Source organism: Microtus oregoni, unplaced genomic scaffold (assembly GCF_018167655.1).
Source record: "Microtus oregoni isolate MIOR12 unplaced genomic scaffold, Mior012 000035F_ref0000213, whole genome shotgun sequence".
NCBI lineage: Eukaryota > Metazoa > Chordata > Mammalia > Rodentia > Cricetidae > Microtus > Microtus oregoni.
Genome location: NW_024543094.1, coordinates 18472478 through 18494783, shown reverse-complemented (window position 1 = coordinate 18494783; position 22306 = coordinate 18472478). Strand labels below are relative to the sequence as shown.

The following is a 22306-nucleotide window of genomic DNA, read 5'->3' as shown; positions in this document are numbered from 1 at the left end:
TCCATCCATGGAATCTTCCTTTCGGCTTGGCCATCAATATGTTCTCTTTTAAACTTAAGGATTTATGTTTTTAAAGGGGAAAAAGCCCCGTGTATGTGGCTTTTCCATTGACATTTGGTCCATGGGTGTTGACGGTCTGCTCTCGTCTCTATTTTCACCACGGTGAGTACATACAGTGGTATTAGAACTGACTTTTCTAGTCAGAACATTCCTAGGGAATTTCAGAAACGACTGCAGGTGGTGAGCTGAATCATGCTCGGTTTTGCAGAGTCTTCACCCACCTCCCGCTTGGCTAGCTGTTTACTCTCATCCCCAAAGCTAAGTGGACCACAGAGCCATGGAGTCACAGTTTGCAGGAGACATTAGGGACGGCCCTTCACCCGGAGTTTAGAAGATGAAAGTAAAGACTGGATAATTTTTCTGAAAATTTCCCCATGATCTATATTTTCAAGTTCTCACCACAAATTGTACTCTTGACCCTAGTTGTTATAGTAGCCTGTGGGAAATTTAAACATGTACTTTTACTCTTGGCAGTATTGTGAGTATTGTCATTAGTATAATGTATTGTCATTATTATAATGTAACTTGCAAAAATAAAACACAAATGTCAATCTTTTCTCCCATTATGTGATAGGAGAGAGAGTTCTGAATGTTTGGCATTTGTGAAATATTATCATTGGAGATGCAAACTGTTTCTCAGTTTTACTTTTTTGGGGTATTTTTTTTTTTTGACAGTAAACTTTTATTCCCCCCTCCCACCCCTAGTTGAAGGGCATCTTGGTATCTAGCATGTTAGAGAATATGACCATGGAGTGAATAGAATATAAATATATGTTTTTAGGGCAGAGGTTGGAAAACTACTATCCCAAGGCTCAAGGGCCCCTATTTATATAACTTTTCAGAAAAAAAATGCAGCCATCCTCATTAGTGAATACATATTCTTAGAGTGCTAAGTCTGAAGTTGGGCCAATAGTGCTGACAATTAAGTTCAGAATAGAATATTATTAGACTAATATACTAGTAGTGAAATTTCTACTTCAGTTTGTGAAGTAAACTTATGACCAGGGGTGTTTCTCCAATGCATTAGTGTTTTTTGTATTTGCAGTGATATTTCTGAATGAGTTCTCTTGTGCCTCTGTGGGGTTCCCAAGATATCTTAAAGAGATGATAGTTCAGACATTGCAATTTAATTTAGTCAACATCGTTTGGAGGACTTCTGCAATCTGCAGGGTACAATGTGTGGAAGTGTCGGGCCAAAGACACGGAAGTGGTGGGTCTTGACACGAATGGAGGGTGTTTTAGTGATTTACTAATTTGGAAATTCTATGCCTGTTGGAGAAATATTGGGTGTTGAAAATTTTCCTACGTCCTTCCAAGTTTTGACTGGATTTTCATCAAACCAGTTGTGCCATTTTGTACATACCAGAATAAACAACAAAAACAACCAAAGTAGTACTTGCAAACCTGGTTTACATGAAGACCAGAATGAAAGAATACATTTTTATTAATCTTATTGTCTTTAAACTGGGAATGTAGCTCAACGGAAATGTGTGTGTGTGTGTGTGTGTGTGTGTGTGTGCACGTGCAAAAGGCCCTGGGTTCCACTCGCAGCCTCCGTCTCCCCAACACTTGTAAAGGGGTTAATATGACAGCATTTGAGAGACAGAAGGGCCTTAGAGGCCATCCAAGACCCAATCTATTCACAGGTGTTAAGAATGCCTGCTGAGGAAGGGACAGCCACTGAGCCTCCCCTTCCATCCAGTCGGTCCCTAAAGGCACACACTCAGCATGCAGTCGTGAGTGTCAGGTTTCACCAGCTAGGGAAAGAGGGAGTAGCGACTGCAGAGTTGCCAGCTTTAGTAACTCCAGTTCCTGGAAACGAGCACAGAAGCCTTTTTAGTTATTCGCGCACCCAAACTTTTGTAGCTCCCATTGAATAAATTATTTGACTGTCAGCAAATTATAGTGTTGGGAAGTTTATATCATTCCCTTTTCACAGCGGCTTTTAATGGAAGACCGTGGGGAGGAAAGCTCTCGAAAATTCCCACGACACAAAAAAGAGCTGACCTAGAGAAAGATGGGACAGAAATGAACACTGAACACGTTTTAAGTAGCAAAGGTTTGCACACGGTAGCCTACTTAGTTGTGCTGCTCGGAACACTTGGCAGAAATGCGTGAAAACTGACGGCGTGACCTTGTGTCAGTAACAGCTCTATTGACAGATTATTATTATGCACAAACTACCAAGCATTCGCTTATGCAGGGACCAACTCCAAGAAGCAGGTACGATGACCATCCCACTTCACGGATGAAGACACTGAGTCCAAGAGGAAACCAAGTGCAGTGGGCAAGGTCTCAAGGCTGGGAAGCAGTTGGGCTCCAGATGCAAAAGGTGCTCCTGCTCGGTGGGCCGCTCCCAGGTGTCCGACACCGCACTGGTCCACTGCCATCGGTAGCTCTGCAGCAATCCCGGCGCGCTGCCCGGTCCGCAGAACCCGCATCCTACAAAGGGGCTGGGGGCTCGGCCTCGGCGTGAAGCCCGGCGGCGGGAGCGCGCCCGGCGGGAGCGTGGGAGCAGCGCACGTGCCGCCGGGAAGGAAGGGGCAGCTTGGCCGCGCCAAGATGGCGGCGCCTGCCGCGGCCGCGGCGGCGACTGTTGGCGGCCGGTGAGGCGGGCGGGGCCGGCGGCGTGGAGGCGGGGTCCCGGGCGAGCCGCCCTGGGGAAGGCGGGGGCCGTTTCCATAGCGGCGGCGGCAGGAGGTGTCGCGCCAGGGAACTTCCTGGTTCCCGGGCTCGGCTTTGCTGGGAGCCTCCTGGAAGGGAAACAATGGGGCGGAGGGCACTGCGGTAGCCGCCGCCACCGCGCTGGACCCGCTCGGCCTCCCACGACTGACCGCCGCCGGGACCGCCCTGAGGTAACTTCCTTTTCTCCCGCGTCGCTGCTAGAAGGGCTGGCGGGGTCGAGGGCGAGGGGGCAGGGACGGAATTGGCCCCGGGCAGCCGGACGCCGCCATTCCCGGCCCCGGGCAGCGGGCACGCGGCGGCGGTGCGGCCTGGACCGAACGGGCTCGCCGGGAGCCCGCGCGCCGTGTCACGCGCCTCGGGGGTCTGCGGTGTGATTGGCGGGGCGGGCGGGAGGGCGCGGGCAGGGGGCCGCGAAGGGCCCAGCTCGGCGTGCAGCCCCCCGGGGAGGCGGAACCCTCTGGCCGCCATCCTCACCCCCCCCCCCCCCCCCTCCGTGCAAGTTTCGGTCTCCGGGGAGATGTGTCTCCCTCACTAGTTTCAGTTGCGTCCAGCGGGAGCGCGAGTGGGCAGGACCCAGGCAAACTTCGTTCTCTGAAACGACTGTCTGGTTGCCGCAAGAACTTTGTTGGGAACAGCCTCCAGGAGGATGGGCGCGAGGGAGGGTTCTGGAAAGCCTGGAAATCTGTGCACCCTAGCAAAGTTTTGCACGCTAGTTTGGAACCCCGGGAGCGCGGCAGTTCGCAGGTGTTTTAATGCCAGCAGACGAGAGAAGTCTGATTGCCTGGTGGGGCGTTCATATAAGTTGAACATTGGGTATCTCTGGGTTCTACCTAGCCACTCTTTGTTTAATCATTAGATACTTTTTATTTTTAAAGTGAGTTTACAAGGTGTTAGCTGACACCACGACATTTTCGAATAAAGGCGTGCGTTGCTAGATTCTCCTCATTCATCTCCCCTACCTCAGGAGTTTTTAGAAAACTTTAATATGCTTTGTGCTTTATGGATTGGAAAGGCTCGGTGAATTGTGCCAATACCCGGTCTTTAGGAACAATGGCAATAATAATGGAAATAGTAGGGACACTGTTCTAAGTATCCTTGCTGGAAGAATTCAGTCGTAGATCAGCTTCCTTTTTTTTTTCTTCTTTCGCCTCCTTTTTCTCCTCCTCCTCCTTTTCTTCTTCTTCTTCTTCTTCTTCTTCTTCTCTTTCTCCTCCTCCTCTTCCTCCTCCTCCTTCCCCCTTCCCCTCGCTCTCACATTAGATTTGTGAGACAGTTAATTTCATAGCTTAGAAAAGTTTGAAAAGGACGTTTGAGATCACCTCACCTCTGACCAGTTTCTTCCCATCTTGAATCTCTGGAAAGTTTTGGGTTGGGGGTTGGAGGGGGGACTAGGGTGGAGTTTAAACATTTTTCCTTTTCTTTAGGTTATCTTAGTAATCAGTAAACTGTCACAGGCTGAACAGTGTCTCATTGCTTTTCTCCCGAAGACCCCACTTTAACAAAAGACTTTCCAGTTTGTCGTAATTTTATAAGAGAAATTGTAAGCATGGTCCCGTTCACTCCTTAAGGTGGATGATTGATCCTAGTTTGAACTCTCCACAGGCCGTTAAGCTGTAAGTCAAAATGGAAAAGGAGATTATACTGATGACAGTGTAAATTAACTTCTAAGGGAACTACACGGCCCTAATTGCAAGAACAGGTGCCCTTAGTTAAGGAAGCAGTGAGTTCGCACAGAGGTATTCAAGAACCATCCTTTGTCAAACTTCTAGAGTTTGGGTTCTGAGCCTTGGTGCTGGCTGCTTCTTACTTTAAATTACTGTACAGCTGTGGGCTGTGCTTGTTTCTGGTGAGAAGAATCCATTACACTTCTTCCCATTAACATATTTTTAAGATTTATTATTTTATGTGTATGAGTGTTTTGCCTGCATTTATATATGTGTTTCACGTGTGTGCCTGTTGCCCTCTGGGCTCAGAAGAGGGTGTCAGATCCCCTGGAACTGGAGTTATGGTTGGTTGTGAGCCATCACGTGGGGGCTGAGAATCAAACCTGGGTCCTCTGGAAGAGCAGCAAGTGTTCCTAATCATGGAGCCATCTCTCCAGCCCTCTATGCCTCCCTTACCAGTGTTTCCTTATGCAGGTAACCCTCAGTGAGGACAGCTGGTCTGGTTAAACAAGTCAGTAAAGAGAAATGTCAGGCTAGTGTTGGGTGTAAATTGACTGATGATCTTTAAGCATTGTGTGGGAACCAGCAGATCCAGTCTGGGGCTCTAGTGTCAGGCAGGCAGTTTGCACTGCCTATCTTTGCTACCTCGTCAAATTATTGTGACAGTTTGTAGCCGGTAAATATGGGGGAAGAAAGCTGATGATTATTTTGGTGAAAAATTGAGGAATGTTAAGAAAGTTCAGAAGTCAGCAAAAGAATTTAGAATACTAAGACTGAGAATTGCTACTTTAGGTAGAGAGAATGAGACATTTTCTGGATTTTGAGTTGAATTCTACTTTACCCACTCCCATTTTGTAACTAGTGCAATTCAGACTAATTGCCACAGACTTAGAGTTTGTTCCTTCAGTGTCATTTGTGAAAAGCGCTTTTTTATTTACAGATGTGATCTAATTATATATTAGAGAAGTGTGTTCCCCTCTAAAAGGTTTCTGCCGTTTTCAGAGTCAACATAAGAATCTCAATTGGAGAGCATCTGCCCTGTAGCACATCCAGCATCCAGGGACTGGAGGGCGTGGGGATTAGTCAGAGACGACTCTCAACCGACTAGTCTCATTTACAGGCTCCTACCTCATGGCTTAGGTTTAAAAAATATTGCTTTGTGAAATTAGGATACTTTGAGGACGAGAAAAAAGTGTCCACGGTAATAGAGTCAGGGAGACTGGTGTGGCGGCTCCACGGGGATGCCTGCCTGTCAGCTTGTGGCTGTGTGCTGCTGTCTTCATTGGTGTGGAGAGAAGCTCCTGAACCATTCTCTCATCGTCTGAAGTGGCTTGCTTTTGTTTCATAATCAGATAAAGTGAGTCAGTCTGCTTGATCCTCACGGCCACACAAGACCTGGAAAGGATTGTCCACCTCGGTGTCTGCTTTTGGAATACTTGGACTACATGTTAGTTTCTATAGCTGTAAAACTTGGAATAGATGCTAAACAAAATATCCTTCGATTTCCTCACAGACATAATGATTGTTAATTTCATCATAATTCAATTTTCATCAGCTTAGACTACCTTATTTAAAAATGCCCTACTTCTCACAAACCTTCATGAGCGATCAACCCCAAGATAAAATGTCTAGGAAGTATTTGGGTTGTTTCATTTGCTTGTAGTAAGATCCAGATGGACTCTGGAGCTTGTGTCTGCCTAAGTAGTTTTGGCTCTAAAGCAATGACTTAGTTATCTTGTTACAGAGGTCCACATTCCACCTGTGTCTTCCTGACCTTGGTAGGAGTGTAGCAGAAGTTGCACCCCCCACCCCGAATTTTCCTTCCACTATATCCACAAGTGAATAATAGTACAACGCTAGAGTGTTGTGGTGGACTATCAAATTAAAGCTATTTCAAGTTTACAGTTAGCCGTGTTACCAGGAGTGGCAGAGTCATGTTCAGTTATGGCATGGATGTCGTATTTACACATCCATTTGCTCTAGATACTCTTTGCCCTGGTTTTACTTTGGTTTTCAAACAGTTTAATTTATTAGAGTAGGTGTAGCAAGATAAGACAAGGTGAAATAAAAATTTTAAAAACTAAGTCACAAAAGAAAAACATTGAATAGGTGAGGAGATTAGTTTTAGAAATTTGTCTTACCAGGGCAGTTTATTTTTATAATTCTTTTTTAGATTTGCTTTGATTTTTTTTTTTTAAAATGACATTTCCATTTTTCTTCTTTGTTTGGTTTCAATTTGGGCTTATAAATTTTGCTAGTCTCGGTGTTTACCTAATTTTGATATATTGTTTTATTATTGTTACTTGATGTGTGGGTGTTAGCACATGTGCAGGAGGTGTGGGCATATGCTCAAATGTGGGCACATGTGCATGCCAGACCCTCAGCCTTCTGCATTGTTCCTTAGGAACCACCTACCTTGGTTTTTGAGAGTGACTCTGACCTGGCCTTGCTGATTAGTCTGGGTTGGCTGGCCAGTATGCTCAGGCATCCTCCTGTCTCCTGCTCCCTAGGTTATGCTTGGGTTTAGTTTACTTCCAGGTGTTTTCTTTTGGGATTTGGTGTTTTGAGGTCTCACATTGTTACACTCTGCCTGATTTGTGTTTAGGGCTGCCTCAGTACAGTGTAGGCTCTCAGGGATCTGTTCTGATCAGGCAGAGTTTCTTGGAATAAAGAAGCCTGAAGGTGCTGTGCTCTCCGTTTTGGATTCTTAATCTCTTTTGAACTGTGATTGCTCATTCCTTAGTATCTTGTCATTTCTCAGATACATCTTTTAAAAAAAGTTATATAGTGTACATGCTACAATGTGTACTAGTCTTAAATGTATATCCTGAAGAGTTTTTGTAATGTATATTCGTATAATTAACTCAGTTCTATCTGTAGAGTACTCTGGTGCCCTAGATATTTACTACAATTGTTTCCAATCAGTATCCTTTTTCTGTTTTGTATGTAGCTAGGACTTAATTTTCTATCACTATAGGTTAACTTTACATCTTGTGGCTTTTCATAGAAATAATGCCATGCAATAGATACTGTTTTGTTTGGTTTCTTCCATTCAGCATTGTATTGTGAAGTGAATTCCATTTATGTTGTTGTATGTAGCAGTTTCTTTTTATTGTTCAGTATTTGTTTTAGTTACTCTGGCTACCTAAAACATTGTTCAGTAGTGTAGCTTAAAACAGTGGGATTATTTCCTTTCTTCACAGATCTGCAATTTGAGCAACACTATGTCTGCTTCACACAGTTTCAGGTCGGGCTGCTTGAAGCCCAGGCCTAGTTCTGTGTGAAGGGCTGCTTCTCTGGCTGAGACTTGGTGACAGGACACTTAGATGCGGCCGTGTACTATGACTTAAGGCTGCTCACATGAGCTGTATGGCTGGATTCTAAGAAAAAGAGAGGATTAGAGGTGTTGGGGGCTGAGCCACAGAATCTGTATTGTCCTTGTCACTTAGACTTGGCATGTCTGTGGTATTAATGCCCATTGTGTATTAATTACTAATTGAGGCAGTTGTAAAATGCCCATCCTGTAAAAAAAAAAGGTGTGTGTGGGGGGAATGGCCCCATTCCTTGACTGGGAGAGTTAAGAGTCTAGAAAAACCATGCAGGATCATACTGCAGTAAGTATTATCAGAAAATACAGGTTGCCACAGTGGTGGCCTGAGTTTATTCATTCTTTGAATGGGCACTTGGATTGTTCTCAGTTACTGGCTCCTATAATACAGCTGCTGTGAACATTCTTACTTGTGTATTTTGTTGGGTATGTGAACTCCTTCCTTTTGGCTTTCCCTAGGACTGGAACTGTTCAATAGGTAGAAGTACAGTTAGCTTTAGTGGTTACTTAACAAACATTTGTTTATGTCCTTGGTATTTTTAATATCTTAAAACTCTACATAGCGTATACTGTTTGGCCAGTTCTTTGTCTTCTAGTGAGACAGATGTTTTTGGTCAACCTTCATGGAAATGCAGGTCCTTCTTTATCTTTCCTTTTCTTGCATGTGTTTTGTGTGTATGGTGTGCATGCCTGTATGTCCCCACAGTCTCATGTGTCTAGGCACACATATGTGAAGACTCAAGGCCAGTATCAGGACGAGTCTTTCATTCCTCTCTACTTTACACACTGAGGGAGTGTCTCAACTGAAGCAGAGTGTCTAGCTAACCCCTGTGTTCAGGGATGCTTTGCCATGCCTACCTGGAGTTTACATGGGTTCTGAGGACCCTGACTTCATCTTCTCGCTTGCCTGACAAGCACTGTTTTTTTTAACTCCCTGAGTGATCTTCGCAGCCCATGAAGCTGTCCTCAGCTAGGTGTTTAGTTTTTGGAAAATAGGGATTATGTAGATGGGTGTGATTGTGGAGTAGTAGGGCAGTTTTCAAAACAGCATTTTATGGTACATATTCAAAGAATATTTTTTTAAAGAAATTACTTTTTAAAGACATTGAATATGACTCCTTAACATTGTACATCATATTTTGTTGATGGCTAGCGCTTTAGTATCAGTTTGAGTCCCAAGCTTGTTCCCCAGGCTTACCTGGGATTTATTTTTCTGACTAATAACAAAAACCTTCTCTCTAAGGTTAATTGTCATTAGTGAGGATTGCCAAAAGAACATTATCTAGACTCTTAGACTTATGGTTGCATTTGACTACATCACCATTCACAGTCACATTGACTTTTTTTTTGTCCCCAGGGGTCAGTTGAATCTGTGCCATGCTCCTTTAATAGAACATTTTAGATTTGTTTTAGTTCATATCTCATTTACTATGATAGTTGATTTGTTGATCCTGCTATGCTAAGGAAATTAGAATCTTTCTCAGCTTATTTAATTAGGGTTAGTTTTAAGTTATAAATAACACAAGTTACAAATAGAACTTCAATATTGTGTTTCATCTTCCTTATTTTATGAGACCAAAAATGTATCAGGACTATTAGTGTACACATCAACTTTATATTTAGTTCACCAGGGCATCTTTCGCACAGGATCCCATGGTATTCCTGGGTGTTTGTCAGCCTAGAAAACTTTGTTCTGGCTTTGCACACACAGGTCAGGGAGGCCAAGTGGACTCGTTGTTGCAGTGGTTTTCTTGAGAGGCCTTATGTCGACTGTCATCTTGCCGACTTCGAATTTCATACACACTACCTACAGATCCGTGTGGTTTCATCCTTTCACTTGTAAGTTTCCCTATTTTTACTGAATGCAGTACCTAGACTTTTCTCTTTTGCCACTCAGTTTCTGCTGGCACTTTTCTTCTGAACTTACTCTGTTTTAGGATGGCTGGAATCAAATTTGTCTTTTTGTGTCCTAAGCTAGTTGGATAGTTTTTGTATATTGTAGAGTTGAATTAGTATTTATTGAAAGAGCAGATAAATGTATTATAGAGTTTAGAATTTATCTGGTCACAAATTCCTTGGTGTAGGTCTTAGAATTATGTCTACATTTAAATCACTTCCATCATGGTGTCTGCTTTAGTGCTAACTATACGGCAACCTGCAGTTTTAATGGACATTTTGAATGCTGTCAGGCTTCTGAAAAGAAAAGATACTGTGTTCTTCATTTTAGCTTTCATTTGTGGAGCGTAGCCACTATGTACAGTTCTGATATGATAGGCATATCAAGGGCTTATGGCAAATATAACATTATTAGCTGCCCTTGAAAGCCCCTACCTCTCTGTACCTGTTAGAAATAAGATTTAGAAATGACACTTGCTTTCTGAAATGCCTGTTGACCAGTGTAAACAAAGTCACTAGAATTTGATAAGCCCTCCTGGAAACCTAACTTAAATTCTACCCGAGGAAAGGAAATTTGACCTTATCCTTATCTTATGCATCATTAACATACACGTGTAAACAAAATGAGAACCAACCGTTTTATTCTTGCCCAACTCATTCTTTGATCTCATTAGTGGGAAACATTTTGTTGACTTAGTGAGCAGAATAAACAATTCTCTTTTCACTGTAGCAGTGACAGATTTACTGGACTTTTCTCATGCTGGGAAAAGATTACAGGCTGTGGAAATTTAGTATTGTGTGTTTTATAGGTATATGTTACTCTAGAGTATTGTTCATAAAGTTCAAGAATTATGTAACCACAAGGGTGAGATAGGTCTCAATGAATAATGACTGTAGTATTAACTGGAGTTATTTCTTCATCTAGAATAAGAAGACGTTACCTAGGAATCTGCCCTGGCCAATACATAGTAGAACTAATGAACTGTGACTGAATTAAGAAAGGAAGGTACTAGAATTATTATAATGTAAGCTTTGCAAGGGGTAGTGTTTTGTTCATAGTTTTGTTGGCTGAGCCTAGAATACTGTCTGGCTTTTGGGAGTTGCTTTGGGAGGGTTTTTCGAGTGCCTAACTAGTTTATATGTTGTCTGATTTTTAAATTTAAAAAAATTGTATTAATAATAATAATAATAATATTTTGAGACAGTGTCTTTTGTATCCTTGACTGACCTGAAACTTGCTCTGTAGAATAGGCTGACCTCAAATTCATAGAGAGCTTCCTGTCTCTGCCTCTTGAGTGCTAGGTTAAAGGTATATGCCACCTGCCAGCTTTTATCATCTGTTTTAGATTTAAACACTGAATAGTAGTCACAAGTCTTGGCTTATGAGCCTTTGAGGAGATACAGTTGAGTTGGATGACTCAATTTCTGATTCCTTTCTTGATGATTCTGGGATGAAGGTGTGTAAAGGCCATTACTGTGTTAGTTCATTTCTTGTCCTTAAGTTGCTGGACAGTTTTAATTACTATTAGACAGGCTTAATAATGGGTTATTAATAATAATCCAGTCAGTTATTTATTATTGGACATTTAAGTTTATAATTTTGTGATATTATAATTAACACTATGATGAAGGAAATTTTCTTAAACATTTTGTGTGGGGGGAGAGAAATGACTTCAACAAATAGTTAATTTCACTGCTTTATGATGCTAAGTGATAAACAGATGATGTAACTAATTTTTCTGTAGAAATTTTATATTTTGTTTCTTTTGCTATTACAAGTAGTATTGTGATAAATTCCCCTTCCCTTTCTCTCTCTCTTACAGTCAGACAAAATTGTTATGAAATTTCTCTTTTTTCCTTTTTCTGCTACGATGATGGGGATTGTATATTGCAGGCAAGTGTTCTGCTGCTGAGCTTTGCCCCAGCCCCACGATCATTTCTGGTTACATCCTAGCACAAACATGGCATAGTTATTGTAACCACATCTCTCTACTTTAGTCACTATTTGCCAGTTCTACATTTTTGATGCCTTAATTTCCAACCTCTATGTGGTTTACGTATTTAGATTTGTTTCCTATGATATGTGCCTAGATTTTTGAATACAATATTTTTAACTTGAAACTTCAGTGTTTCTTTGTTGTTGTTGTCATCACCTGCCTCCTGCTCCACCCCAAGCCTCCCAAGTTAGGGTTTCTTTGTGCAGCTCTGGCTATCCCAGAACCTGCTCTGTAGAGCAGGCTGGCCTTGAATTCAGAGACCTGCCTGCCGCTGTCACTAGGTGCCAGAATTAAAGGCATGCGTCACCACTGCCCATTTTAGTTAAATTGTTTTTAAAGTTAATGTCTTAAGATTTATTTTATTTTTACTTATGTGTATGTATGTGAATCTGTGTGTGTGTGCGCATATATGTATACATGTTAATGCCAGGACCCACAGAGGACAGAGGTGTTGGATCCCCTTGGATCTGGAGTTAGAGGAGGTTGTGAACAACCTGAAGTGGGTTCTGGGAATCAAACTTCAGTCTTCTGCAGAAGCCGTACTTATTCTATGGTGCTGAGCTGTCTCTCTTGCCTCAGAAGTTAGTGTCTTTTTTCTCTGGCTTAGTCATCTTTGGCTGTAATAATGTAATTACCACAAAATTTCAGTGGCTGACAGCAGGCAGCAATAGATCCGCAGCCTTGACTGAGTTTGGCTGGGTTTGGTTGTAAGCTGTGAATTGTCTTCAGTTATGTGTCATTTTGGGGCCAGCAGCCTTCTTGGGTATATGTTTCTCATGCTGCTATGCCTTCCAAGGAAACATAGCTTCCAGTTAGGTTTAGTCAGTTCTGCTCCTTTCCAGGAAGACATATTGCCACACTTCCCAAAGCCAATACATGAAAAGTAAGATAAATGCTGATTTTGCAGAAATACTACAAAATACTTAGTATGTGAAGTTGTGTATTTTGAGACATTACTCTTCTTTAGGGAAGGGTAACTAGGCGAGGTGAAAGGAGCAACCAAGTGCCTCTAAAAATTAATTGACTACCTATTTTGAAAGTAGGTGGGGCTGGGAGCTGCGGGCTGGGGAGCAGATCTCTGTTTTGAAGCTGTGATTAGTATAAAGAACCTTGATGAGGTGACCTCACTGTGTTCTTCATATGCACAGTTCTAAGTGTTGCTCCATGGGTCTGTACATTAAATTCTGATACATGCTTTGCATGTTTGTACACTGTAAGGCTTGTGTGCATTTGTTACCTTGTGTGGTTGTATATCCAGTGTTTGTAAGTTTTATTATCCTGACTTAAAAAATGATATTTGTTTTAATTATGTGTGGGTGCTTATGTTTGGGTGTGGGTATGTGCAGCGTGAGTGCAGGTGGCTGAGAAGTCCAGACACAGACATTGCAGTGTTGCATATCCCTTGGAGCTGGAGTTACGTACAGATGTGAGCCACCTGATGTGAGTCATGATAACAGAACTTGGTTCCTCTGGAAGAGCAGTAATTTTTCTTAACTGCTAAGCTCCTATCCTAATGTTTTTGAAGATAATATTTTTAGTGCTAAGAAAATTCTTTATGTCTTAAACACTAGAATTAAGGCTTTATTCGGCTTCTTATGGTATGACAGGGAGAGAGCATTACATCCTATAGGGTACTTTGATACTACCATTTAGAAAACTTAACATTAAAAATGTATATAGACATAAGACCCCAGGTAAAGAGTAGCTGCTTCAAGTATGAATGCATGTGGACCCCTTTGACCTCTGTAAATGTTAATATCTACTTGGTGTTTTTGTGACATCGCCTTTCCCTGTTCTCATTCAGCATCTTACCTCTTAGTTTCCAAGGAGGGACATCAAAGCCAATAAACTTAATGCAGTACCATTAAGAGATGTATTTAGTATGAGAAACTTTGAACATGTACCTGAGATAACATGGGAAATATTGATTGTAGATTTACCATGCTACTCATTTCCTTGGGATAATTGGGTTGTCTGGAAATGGTGATCACTGGTAAATGCACAGATGAAGAAGAAGGCCTGTGGGTTGGGGTCAGGTGACAGGATGACAGAACTATTATTATATATTACTGCTAACTACAGTGTAGGCAGCATGTGGTGCATGTACATGCTGATGCAGTTTCTGCATTGTGTAAATGTGTGCTGTTTATGAATCTTACATAATCGGAGTATAGTAGATGGATACACCAAACTGAATCTTTAAAAGTGTTACCCTAACTTGGTTCATAGCCGAGGGGGTTATTGTTTTGTGGTTTTCTTGAGTGATTTAGAAAATAAAGTGTCATTTTTCATGATTGCACGAAGTAGTTTACTGGTTTGTGAAGGAAGTTATGCAAGTGTGCATTTTGTATTGAATTGCAGAGCTGTACAATTATGCATTAGATCTAGAAGGCATTATGCAACTGTGATTTCATGTAAATATACCACTAGTACTTATGCCTCATCTAAAAATGTGTTAATCAATTTAGGAAGATTTTATAATGCAAATCTTAGTCAAGGGTCAAGTGTGTTTTAGTATTGATACCCATACTAATTCAAAGCAATGCTTTATATTACAATTGAGTGAAAAGAACTAAGTCTAAAAATTTCAATTTATTTACCAAATATATTTTTAAAATACTTAGAAAAAATGCCAAAGGATATTTGCGGCACATAGCTAAATAAATGTGAACTCATATTATGTTTATAATGAGGAAATTGCTATCATTAGAGAAAGTTCATAGCAATAACTTCTGTAGTCATTATTTGAGGCTTATATAAAACTTTGTATGTAACCAGAGAAACTTAGCAGGCATGATATGCTTGTTTGCCCTAGACAGAGCACTCTTCTTTTTCTTGACTTTATTAGTTGGGAATAGGGAAGGAATAACTTCAGTACTGAAGACTGAAGCTGAAGATACCAAGGTGGTGTTTTTGGTTTTTGTTTTTTTAATGACAGTTGCCTTCTACATAGTAGACAACATCTGGCAATTGTCTTCTGCACACTAAGCTCCTGTATGGCAGTTGCCATCTATATATTTTTTAATTCTTGAAGTTAACTTGTTTTAGGTTGGGACCTGTGAATTAGATGATAATTACTAGTAATCTTTTATATTTAAAAGAGAATGACTAGGGGTTCTATAGATAGTAGAAAAAACTGAACTAAAGTTATTTTTATTTCCTTTTAGCAAACTTTAAACATTGACCTTTAGAAAAATCTGATTTCTTTCTCTTCTGTTTCCAGAACAGGATATGTATTCCTCTGAGAAACCCTGGACCATAGACTTTGGTTTAATACTGGATTGGGACAACACACAGAGACTTTTCCAGTCATGAGTAAGTGTCCTGCTTGGTTTAATTTCTGCTGCCTTGGGAGCATTTGTAGTGTTTATTTAACAAAAGAAGAAACATGTTACTATTATGTCACTTCCTGGGAGAATAATTTGGTTCTCTCCAGTGCTGTGACTTCTCTCTCTCTCTCTCTTTTTTTTTGTATTTTATTTTATTATATTTATTTATTTATTAAAGATTTCTGCTTTCTTTCCGCCACCGCCTCCCATTTCCCTCCCCCTCCCTCACCAAGTCCCCCTCCCTCATCAGCCCAAAGAGCAATCAGGGTTCCCTGCCCTGTGGGAAGTCCAAGGACCACCCACCTCCATCCGTGACTTCTCTATCTTAACGCAGTGAGAGACACCTTTATATGTTTGGTTTACGCTAAGAGCTCAGATGTGATGAGGGAGTCTAGCACTAGCTTATTAGCTGACTGATTCTCTCATTTAAGAGCTCTTGACTTTCTGTTTTCTACTGGGAAATAATTCTAAAAGTAAAAGAGGGAATATTGAAGCTGACGATAATTAAGAGAGGTTTTGTTGTGTAAAATTTCATCCTTGGGCAACATGGGTTAATATGTTTATGTAAAACTACAGAAACCTATCATACTTTTAATGGATCAAGAAAACAAGGTTATCTTGAACTTAGAAGATTTGAAAAAAAATTATCTTCTCAGTTTTAAGGGGAAAGTATATGTCTTTTTTCTGAAGAACTGGATTTCATTGCTGTTAGCTGCTTATTTTTAGAGTAGGATGGAAGAACTGGGGTTTTATTCTAACTGGGGTCTTAAACAGCTGTTGGAAGTACAGACTTTCTGATTATGGAAACTCTGGGATAGTGTGAGCATTTCCTTATTAGAATATTAGCTTACACTTTTTTGTGTATTATTTATATTGGTTGTGTTTACCTTATATGAATTAAGACAGCTTTTCTTATGTTTTTTAGTTAATTTTTATAGTTATAGAAATATTTAACTCTTTCAACTAAAGGTAATTGCAGAAAGTCACCTTTGACTTTTAAAACTTGTACTATTTGGGGTCCTTTGAATAACCAGGATCAGTTGCTAGAGGCATTCAGGTCCGGCTTGGGAAGAGTCTGTGTGTGCTAATTCAGTTCCATTCATGAACTTTTGTATGAGGTTATCTCATAGAAATCCAGCTCCAGTGAAGATAGTCATGAGTTCAGGAAAATTAAGATAGAAGCTGCAAGATTTTTTTTAACTTAAAAACCTTTTGAAAATGAACTAAACTTTTATTTATAGTTTTAGAGTTCTATTAGCGTTGATGTTACCTGAGTTTCTGAGGACAGGTAACTTGTATTTTAATTTTCTGATCTCAGTGTCTTGTTCATGCAGAAGTCAGATCTTTGTGAGGTTGAAGGTGGAGGTGGAATTGGTGGTATTGTAACATGTTTTGTTTTAACATTTCAATGGTTAGTGTTTTATTTAAAATTGGTTCTCTTTTTAAATGTCTACTAGATTTTTCTCATTTTTGCTTATTCTATAGTTTTTTTTTTTTTGGAACACATGCCCTTATAGCTCTAAAGAACTCTTAGAGCTTAATTTGAAGTCCTTTTCTAATCATTTAATACTTTTTGAAGTTTTTCTGCAGTGAGTTTAGGATTGTTCATCATTCTCTATAACTTAGCAAAAACACTCTAATGGACTTTATGTTTTCTTTTGATGTCCCTGCTGTCTAGCAGATATGTCATTGTCTCTGCCTGGCTTTAGAATTCACAGATAAGAATTGGGTCTGTGTTAGTGGACCAGAGCCCCAGTCCTATGGTGACATTAGAGACATCACAGACTCATTCCCTGAGTCAGCTGGCATTAGGTCAGCATCTTCTGCTAGGCTGTACCTTCAACCCAGTGGGCAGACTCCTTTCTGTGCATTTTACAGTGAGGAAGAGGGCACACTGGTTCAGGGTGAAGTGAAGAGCCTGGGTGCTGAGCCTGCTTGTATTTATAGCTCCCCCAAGATTCAGCTTCCTGCTGCCTTTCCTGCCCTGGGGCCGCGCTTCACTTTTCTCATGGAATTTTTGGGCCATATAGATGTTGCACAGCTGTGTCATTTTAGTGTTTTGTCCTATTTAATTTATTAAAATATTTGTTTCTATGTGTCTTTTGTGAGGAGCAGAGCCCCAAAGAATGAAAAATGTTACTGGGGTTTCACTGTTAGTGTTAGCATAAAACTAGACTCCATATTTCACAGTTGAGGTTAGTCTAAAAGTCAGCCTGTGCTTCCACCTTAGTTCGGAGTGTCCCTCCCCTTCACTTGCCAGGTGGGCCTGTTGCACTTGTAGCATGTTCAGTGAACTTTAAGGTTCATCTGCTTGTTGCTTGCTTTCTCTGATCCATTTGCTCTTTGAGGGCAAACACACTGTTTTTGGCATTTAAATACTAAATAAATATTGCAGACATTTGTGCCTGTAGTTTCTGGCAGCACTTCTGTGTATTAGTATTTTTTTAGAGGAAACTTGAGGTGTTCTTCTAAGGCATACCTTCTCTGTATAGAGAGAAGGTAGCAGAGGAGAATGCTTTTGATAGATGGAATGGTGTGAACAAGTAAGGTTGACTCCACAGAGGTCCGCTGAGTGGTCGAATATTCTCGCATAGAGATAAATGGGAAGGGACATTGAGAAGAAGTCTGGAGGAGAGGAAGTCCTGGTCCTTTGTAGTGGGCTCATGGTGTTCAGGATTTCAGTTATGGGAGTGACTTAAAGATTTCCTCCTGGAGAAACTCTCAGAAAAATACATGCTTTTATTGTAAGTTTAAAAAGGTGGTTACCTAAGCAGTGTTTGCTTTTACTAACTTGTTCTTAAACTTTGTTTTTTTTCAAACTTTCTTTGAATCAGAGTGGGTTGCAATTTATTCAGTTTGTTTATTTTATCGTGTAAAGCCAAAGATGAAGTAAGGGAAGTGGGTATCTTAGATTATTAATAGATATTGTAGCAAAGAAACTCCCATGCATGGCAGAATTTAGTGATTATTTTGATGGGTATGTTTAAAACAAATAAAAAAAGCACAAAAATAAAAGCATTTAAGTTATACTTAATTGTTTTCAAAGCTTCATGTTAAAATCCTGTTTTCTTTATTTTTAAATTTTAATCTCTACTGTATTTTATTTCACTTTTGTCAGGAAAGGTTTACTTTGAAATTAATGACATATGTTTTGTAAGTTGTTTGGATGTCAGTTCTCTTCAGGAGTGCGAGTTTCATGTTGATATTTTGATCCTGTCCTTTGGCCTATATAATGGAATGCGTTCTTTTTTTAAGGTCACTTTTGCATAGGAACCATCTCTAATTCAGCTGAGGAAAAGAAATGGGCCTGATATTTGGTGTAGTGTATTACACTAGTAGAGGGGAACAGTTTGCCTTAATGTGTGTTCTAAATTGAGATCACTTAGTCCCTCAGTGATAGCCCATGGATTCTGCTAGTCTGGGCATGGAAAAATAGGCAGTAGTAGATGCTTTCCATAAATATTGGTTAACGATTCTGTCTAGAACAATAGTCTACCTAGAAATAGAGTAACTGCATACCTTAGATGTAGGCTAGAAGTTAAAAGAAAATTTAAGTTGAATTGTATTTTAAATACTGCTGTATCTGTCCTATCACTGAGCCAACATCTTCAGTGTTGCTGCAGTGATTCTTTCTATTTTTTATTCTTTTACAAAAGAAGACAAACTATCTTTTTTCATTTTACATAGCAATCCCAGTTCCCACTTCCTCCCTTCCTCTCATTCCCTCCTTCTCCACCCCCCCTCCCCCCAACAACATTTCACTCTTCAGAGAAGGTAAGGCACATTGCTCCTAGGAAGGACCAAGGTCCTCCCCCACTATATCCAGGCTGAGCAAGGTAGCCATTCAAAGAGAATGGGTTCCAAAAAGCCAGTACAAGCATTAGAGATAAATCCTGGTGCCACTGCCAGTGGCCCTGCCATCTGCCCCAGCCATACAACTGTCACCCACATTCAGAGGGTCTAGCTTGGTCCTATGCTGGTTCCTTCCGTGTTTGTAGATTTTAGGGACTTTGTAGATGGCAGTTAACAGGGGAACTCCTGGCATTTTGTGGTGGGGTGGGGTGGGAGAAAGTAGGATGTGCTCCTGCTCTTGTTAAGAATGTTGTTTCCTTCCCAAACTGACAGGAGTAAACTAGGGTTGTAGCAGTGAGGAGTGCCAGCAAATACTGTCACTCAGGAAGTGTGTGCTGCCTGCTGGCTTCTGAATCAAACATACTTCATTGTGTGATTCTGCCCACTGAATATGAAATGGTCTTAGTTTTTAGATGATTTATTTATTTATTTTTTGCTGAAGGAAAGTGAATAGCTTTTAATTTGATACTGTCATGGACTAAATAGAGCCAAGTGCAATTTTATGCAGTATATTCAGCTATTATAGTTTAATGTTTTTAGGAGATAGCTTAATTTTTTGTTTCTACTTTTGATACTTTTACCAAACTTAAAAGGAAAATTGTAAAAATAGTGCCCCAAAATATCCATAGACTTTTGACTGAGATTTGCTAGTTGTTTATAGTCCTCCCCCACTGAGTTTCATGTCCTTCTCTTCTCCTCTTCCTCTTCTCTCCTTCATACACTTCTATATGAAAGACATTTATTTATAATGAAAATGTTTTTGATGGAATTCTGGTTTCCTGTGATGAAAAGTCATTTAGAGCTTCATCATTAACATAAATTACTAAACTAGTAATAGCTTTTCCAGCTTTCAAAATTACTTTACTAGTTAAAATTGCAAGCCATTTATGTATTATTTCTCCAAAGCTACATTTACCAGTTTTTGTAGACCTACCATTATTAAGACAGATTTTTAGACATACAATATATTACAAAATGTATACAAATTTGATATATGAATTAACTTCAGTAAAATATTTTGGAATAACAGAGATTAATGACTTCTTTATAATAGTTTTAAGACACTTTATTCTTTTTTGTTTATTGATATGTTCATACGTGTATATTACGTATTTCCATCAGATGACTCTCTATTCCTTACCCTCCAGCTCCTCCTTATATCCCACCACTTTTCTCTCTCCCAGCTTCATCTTCTCTCTTTTTAAACCCACAGAGTCCCCTTAGTGCTGCCTGTGTGTGTGTGTGGAGCATGGCTAGCCTCTTAGGGACTGCATCCTTAAAGAAAACTGTTCTTCTTCACCCCCAGCCAACTGCCACTTGCCAGTGACTCCTCACATACAGATGAACCCCTGTCCTGCCATGCTGGGATTTTTGGCTGGTCTGATCTTGTGCAGGTCTTGTGCATATGGTCACAGCCTCTGGGAGTTCATGTGTGCAATGGCCCTTTCAAAGACAACCTGTTCTTAAGGGGTCTCCTAACATTCTGTTGAGCGAACAGTTTCACAGTGGCAGTCCTCTTCAAGCTCCCAGAGCCCCAGGAGCCTGGGATGGAACACTTCAGGTGCTTACTAGCCTTGTTGGGTAAGGCAATGGCTTGCTGCTTTAATTGCCTGTTCACTGCTACCTACTTAGCCACTGGCCTCCAGCTTTATTTATCTGTAAGTGTGTGGACTGGAGTGGATCATTTGGAAGCCTTGTACCTCTGATGTTTATGATTAGGCTAAGAGAATTTTTATTCAGTTATGTTTTAGAGGAGCATGCCTGGCTATGCCCCTATACCCTGGGTAAGGAAACACAGTGTCAGGGCTTGGGGGCCTGCACGTGTTGCTCCACACTGTGTCCTGGCCACTTTCAGTAGTCCATTGTTCCAGATGCAGCCACATGTTCTCTGGTTCATTTTATTGGTTCTCTTGGCAGTCAGATTTCAGAGGCATGTATATTTCAAATTAATACTCTTTGTTTTATCTTTTATGACCTTTGATTTTTGTGGTTCTTTTCTCAAGTTTGTGATTAGAAATGATGTAACATTTAGTAAAGTTCATAACTTTTTTGTATTAATCTCTCTAAAACTTGATTTCTATCTTAAAATATTATTTCTCACTTACCAAAAGACAGTGGACAGCATAGCTGTCTGTTATATGGCCTGTAATAAACAAATTTATGAATGGCATCCAGCCTTTTTTAATCTAGCAGCTGGATAGCTGTGTTATCACTTGCTTCGTTTCATATAAGTAAACATTTCTTGTTAAGGGAGCTTGCACCACCTGTATGAATGAAGAAGAATGTCTCATTTTCAGGACTATGAAGTTGGTTTCCTAGCCTCTTTCCATCTCTCCAAACTGGATGGAGATATATATATATATATATATATATATATATATATATATGTATATATATATATATATATACATATATATATAACCAATTTTTTTTGGAGAGCCAGGGAGACAGTAAATTTTCTGTGAGGGAACTTCTTTGTAGTCTGTATGTAAGCTGGAGGTTAGAACATGTCAGAAATAGAATGGTCAGACATTTTAGTTCTTACTCCAGGATTTCATTCCCATTTCAGGCATTGAGCTACAAATTAGTGGGTTTTATTTTTTGAGTATATATCATCTGTCTGTCTGGTGTGTGTGTGTGTGTGTGTGTGTGTGTGTGCATGACATTATCAAGTGTGTGAAGGTCATAGGATAAATAGCTGTACTTGTTCTCTTCTTCTACCATGTCAGTCCTGGGGATGGAACTCAAATCTTCAGGCTTTGCAGTAGCTTTACCTACTGAGCCATATAGCTGATCAAGGTTTGTTTGTATATTTATTTTTAAATGGAAATGTGACGTCCTTGTATTATGACCATGGTCCAGGAATTAGGAAGTCAAATGGAAACAAAACCTCTAAAACAGCAGGTCTCAACCTGTGATCCGTAGCCCCTTTGGGGTTGTACTACTCTTTCACAGGGGTCACATATCAGATATGCTGCATATCAAATATTTACATTAAGATTTATAACAGTAGGAAAATTACAGTTATAAATTGCAATAAAAATAATTTTATGGTTGGGTGTCACCATAACATGATAAACCGCATTAAGGGGTCGCAGCATTAGGAAGGTTATGAACTACCACTCTAATGGGTTGCCATTCATTCATGAACTCTGTGGTTGTACCAGGTTATTTCCTTTTTATAGAAAGAAAGTGTTTAGGCATTAAATGTTATAAGAATGTAAAAGATTATGGTCAGATACTTAATACTAACTAAGAGGTATATCAAATTATGGAACATTTGGAACTATAATGTCTTTTTAAAAAATAGTCATGCTTCAGATTATAAAAGAATGGGATGGAATGGAAATGGAATCGATGTGACGTGTTAATAAAAGTCGATACTGTACCCTAATGTCTTGTTTGAGGTATTCACTGGTTGCTTTTGTTATGGTCTAGTAAATACAAAAGCAGGAAATGCTTGCTTGTGTATGACTGTTAAAAATCAAGTATGTG

General features: G+C 40.1%; 1 protein-coding gene across 2 annotated transcripts in view; it reads left to right on the top strand.

Moving 5' to 3' along the window:
- Positions 1–2734: 2734 nt before the first annotated feature.
- Usp6nl (USP6 N-terminal like) overlaps positions 2735–22306 on the top strand; it is a 134632-nt gene continuing 115060 nt past the window's right edge. Inside the window, exons 1-2 of one of the 2 annotated variants that reach the window (XM_041630734.1) lie at positions 2735–2915; positions 14854–14945. Coding sequence is in view for 1 of the 2 variants with exons in the window: in XM_041630732.1 (XP_041486666.1) it covers positions 14942–14945 (4 nt within the window). In the remaining variant the exon portion in view is untranslated. The remainder of the gene's footprint in view (positions 2916–14853; positions 14946–22306) is intronic. The other variant, XM_041630732.1, reaches the window with a different exon arrangement.